The 5,152-nt window shown below is 33.4% G+C and overlaps 1 protein-coding gene across 1 annotated transcript in view; it reads right to left on the bottom strand.

Annotated features, from left to right (window-relative positions):
• Window positions 1-58: 58 nt before the first annotated feature.
• LOC107709653 (chromobox protein homolog 7-like) overlaps window positions 59-5,152 on the bottom strand; it is an 8,903-nt gene continuing 3,809 nt past the window's right edge. The window contains exon 6 of the mRNA XM_016514238.1: window positions 59-1,974. Within this exon, the coding sequence (XP_016369724.1) occupies window positions 1,775-1,974 (200 nt within the window). The 3' untranslated portion in view covers window positions 59-1,774. The remainder of the gene's footprint in view (window positions 1,975-5,152) is intronic.

The following is a 5,152-nucleotide window of genomic DNA, read 5'->3' as shown; positions in this document are numbered from 1 at the left end:
TTTTATAAATAATAATATCTATATTTTTTTTATATATATATATATATATATATATATATAGATATTTAATTTTATTTTTGCGAATAAACAACTTGAAGCTGATTCAAGAGTTGATATTGAATTACACTTTTTCAAAGATGAATTGATGCCACATGACACTGCTGTCATACCATATACGTCCCGCTTTGGGAATAATGAGTAATATCATGGCATTTTAAGGAAATGTCTTATGGGTGCATATAGAGGTATATAGATTATGATTCACTGTACAAACCATGGCAATTTGCTTTGAACTGTAAATTACTTTTTTTTTTCTTTTTAAACGGACTGGAAAACCAACCATACAGTTTTACGGTTCCTAGTTTTGTACTTGCTGAGAGGAGCAAAAACTGTTGCTCTGAGTTCAGTCGTTTTACTGTTTGTTTGGTTGGTTGTCTGTTCTTTTTTTTGTTTTTTTAAGTTAAGTTATGGTGGTCAGATTTTTTGCCAATTATTTAATTGTACATTAAAATATGTTTGTACCATTCAAAAATATTTGGCTTCTGGTGTGGTATAATTCTTACATTGTAGATGTGGAGCTGGAACAATGTCAACCTAAGGTGGTTTGAGACAAAGTTAATCCACACATTGCTGATTAAATATAAAAAAAAGTAATGGATAATGATACAGTTACACCAAGGTTTTATTTATGGCATCATAATACCAAGTTTTCTATTTTAAAGTGCAAATACTCTTAATAGCAAAAGCAACCACAGACATTTGGCACAGACATAGTCTATCAAATATATACAGGTCACATGATGTCAGATATTAAACAGTTGAGCCCCCAGAGATGGACATTCCTAGAGGCTAAATATACATTCGCCTCAATATAGAAATCATCAATATTTTTTTTTGGTCTTCAGGTCTCAGTTTTCATCTTGGACTAAAATAACACCAAATATAAACAGTAGTCAAGTTAAATCTAACATGGTAGATTACTGTGCAAGATGGCGCATACTTGTCAGGACAAAAAAATTGCACAAACACTGCAAATAGATGAGATATTAGCAAGCAAGTGTTGGGAAAAAATAAAATGCAACTTTATTTCATGCACATAATTACGCTCAAAGTTAGAGCATAATTGTGCGATGATGAGGAGTGCAGTTTTTTTTTTCCACACCATAATATTTTGTTTATGAAGTGTCAAGGACGGCACACGGTGTTGAAACGCTGTATTTTGTATTTCACATACTTTAAGTATCAGGAGGCCACTAATTCTAATTTACTGCATGAGGTGGTGTGCAATTTAAACTGAAGGTCAAGATTAGAATATGTTTACCAAGTATACAGTATATATATATATATATATATATATACACATACATCCACGTAATGTGAATATGTATGTGACAACTTTGCTTTTAGGAATACTTAATTGTGCGACTTACTCTGAACTACCATTATGTATTTCATGCAAATACATGACTAGACCAAATGAAGTTTATCCCATTTAGTTAAATCTGTAAACTTCACTGCAATCCAGTATCAGAGAACTGGCTTGATTTGTTTCATGGTCAATACAAGTTTACAATTGCATCATACTATCGGTACTGTCATTAAATGGACTGTTACTTTGATTGATTGTAATCGCTGAAGTTTGAACTAATTTAGAACTAATAGTGCAAATAAATGTAGTCTGAAACACTGGCGGAAGTTGTGCAAGCACATAATCAACAATGCAAAACAAGGGATGTACCAATTCTCGTTCTGACCCCCCTCAGTCTCTGTAATGTTAGATCTCCATCTCCCAGCTCCTGAAGAACCCCCTTGCTACCAAGGCCTCTCTAAAAGTCACAGTCAGTGAGTTGATGGTGATATCTGTCACAATGACCTCCTCTGGGCCCATAACTGGACTCCAGTCTTCAGGTAAAGGAGATATAGTCATTGCCTCTGATTCAGTGGTTGGACTCCAGTGTCCTCTCCTGACATGCTCTGAGACACAGAGTACATTTTGTACATATTTTGACCTTCATCATGTTATATAAATGTTAAAAGAATCATATAAACAATTATTGTATAGGGTACTGTTTTAGATGCTTTTAGACACAAGTTGTTTTAAGAACACGCTTAATTTAATAATACTGTAGTTGTGTCCCACATTACTACTTGTATTAAAAAGGGCAAAGAATAATGCAAAAGTAGCCTACACAAAATTAGGACACACCAAGTTAAATGTCATTTTTAACAAATCTCTAAATGAATATCCATTTTTACATTATAATGTAAAAATATATTAAATATTTGTACATATTATATATATATATATATATAAATATATATGAAATATATTAGAAATATTACGTTTTTGAAAGAAGTCTCTTATGCTCACCAAGACTGCATTTACTTGATTAGAAATACAGTAACAACAGTAATATTGTGAAATATTATTACGATTTAAAAGAATTGTTACCCATTTTAATTTAGAATGTAATTCATTCCTGTGATGGCACAGCAGCCATTACTCCAGTCTTCAGTGTCACGTGATCTTTCAGAAATCATTCTACTATGTTGATTTAGTGCATCATTTTTTATAATTTATTATTGGTATTCAATAATTAACAATGGTTCTTATCACTAACAAATTGTTTTGCTGCTTAATATTCTTGTGGAAATGTTTTGTGGAAAACGTCAAACATTAGGATTTATTGATTAATAAAAAGTTCAAAAGAATTGCATTTATTTGAAATAGAAATATTTTGTAACATAAAAAATGTCTTTACTGTCACTTTTGATCAATTTAATACATTCTTGCTCAAAAGTATTGATGTTTTGTTTTAAATTTTAGCTTTGCCATCACAGGAATAAAAGACATTTTAAAATACATTAAAATATTAACATTACTAAAGTAGAATTATTATAATTATAATTATAATAATTATTATAATAAAATGTCACAATATTATTTTACTGTATATTTGATCAAATTAATTATGCTTTACTGAACATAAGAGACTTTCAAAAACTTAAAATTTAACTTAAAATTTTTCCAAACTTTTGACTGATAGTTTACATACAGTGGAGATCAAAATTAGAGAACAATCTGTAAATACTTGATTTTTTTCTGAAATGTTGTTAATCTTCATCGCTCAAAATTTGAAGGAATATTAGCTGTAGGTATATCACTGTTCTACTAACATGTTTGACTAAATAACCAAGCCATTTCAACAAAAACCTTTATTTTGTGGAAAACAGTGATACAAACACAGTGATTGTGGAATACAGTGAAAATTAGAGAACAGTAGCCACTGTAGCATGAAAGAAGATTACAACTAAAATTTTGGAGGGTTACAGCTGTCAGAAATTAGTAGGAAGTGTAGAGGCCCTTGCTTTGAATGACTTCAGCACATCTGCAGCTGCAGAGCATCACTAGTTTCTGAGACTGCACTGGTGTGATCTTAGTCCACTCTTCTTCCACTCTCTTCCATAGTTCGATAACTGTAGTGGGTTTCTTAGCCATAACTTTGTCACCAAGGATTTTCCAGAGATTTTCAATCGAGCTTAGATCAGGACTCTGGGCTGGCCATTTCATTAATTCAGTGTTCTTAGCTTCAAGGAACTGATTTACCCATTTTGCAGTGTGACAGGGGGCATTGTCTTGCAAGAAAATTGCTTGGCTGATTGGAAGATGCTAGCAAGGAAGGAACTGCATGTTGCTGAAGGAGGTTCTGATAAATATTTGCATTCACCCTGCCATGTAGCTGTATAAGAGGCCCAACTCCTGCTGCAAAAAACATCCCCCAAACCATGACACTTCCTCCTCCACCTTTCAGTCGTCAGTCTTTCCCAAGTTTGACACCAAACAAAATATTTCCTATCAGACCCAAACAAATTAAACTTGCTCTCATCACTAAAGTGAACTTTGGACCAGTTCTCCTCTCTCCACACAACATGCTCCTAAGCAAAGGTGTCTAGCCTTTTGATTCTTTCTGTTGATGAGAGGCTTGGTCACTGCAGTGTGTGCTTTCAGTCCGACTTCTCTTAAACGTACTGAGACAGATTCTTACCCTGCTCAGCACTGAACTGGCAAGCAATTCCAGCTGCAGTGTTGAACCGATTCCCCATTGAGAGTCTCCACATTATTCTCTCTTCTCCTGCATTTGTCTTACGTGGACAACCAGCCTTTTTGGGAGTCTTGAATGAATTGGTTTCATTGTAAAGCTGCAATATTCGAGAAATCACAGATTTGGAATGACCAGCTTCTCTTGCAATGGCTGAAAGGGTCATCCCTTTGGCCTTCATCTGGACAACCTCCTGTCGTAGGGTTTCAGTCACCTTAGAATGGCCATCTTTCAATCTCAGTGAAAATTAGAGGAATGCTGCCAGTTAAATAGGGTTTGTCATATAATTAAGGAAATTAGCACCAGGTGCCAGATTAACACCAATATCTGTAAGTGTTCTCTAAATTTGATTGGAGTTCTTTTTCAAATATCTCATTTATATTTTTTTGTAATGTGCTTCAGAATACAATTAATTTATGAAATATGCTATAAAAAAAAACTGCCCTTCTACTCCTGTTAGGATAACTTCAAATAGAACTAAGCAGTGACCTTGAAATTTAGGAAATTGTAGGTTGTTCTCATATTGATCTCCACTGTATATATAAAATGTCATTATCTATATTTCACTTGCAGAATTTAAAACTTGATTTTATTTTTAAGATTTGAACCATAAACTAACACATTTTACATATATAATGCTAATCATTTAAAAAAAATCTTTAAAGTAGGGTTTTGCCTACAACAACAACAAAAAATTCCTGGATCTGTTCAAATACAGTCATGGCCAAACGTTTAGGCAGTGACATAAATTGTGTTTTGCAAAAGTTTGCTGCTTCAGTATCTGTAGATTATTTTTCTACATGTTTCTATGGTATACTGAAAAACAATGATAAGCATATAAGTTCTAAAGGCTTTTATTGGCAAAATATAATGAGTCAATATTTACAGTGTTGACCCTTGTTCTTCATAACCTCTGCAATTCGCCAAATCCTGACTGATAGCGATCCATGCTTGCTTTATTAGATCTCGGAGTTTATCTCAATTTGTGGGCTTTTGCTTGTCCACTCACCTTTTGAGGACTGACCACAGGTTCTCTATGGGATTGAGATCCG

This window comes from Sinocyclocheilus rhinocerous, unplaced genomic scaffold, assembly GCF_001515625.1.
Source record: "Sinocyclocheilus rhinocerous isolate Xijiao unplaced genomic scaffold, SAMN03320098_v1.1 scaffold4100, whole genome shotgun sequence".
In the NCBI taxonomy this organism is placed as follows: Eukaryota; Metazoa; Chordata; class Actinopteri; order Cypriniformes; family Cyprinidae; genus Sinocyclocheilus; species Sinocyclocheilus rhinocerous.
This window is presented reverse-complemented; position numbering and strand designations above follow the sequence as displayed.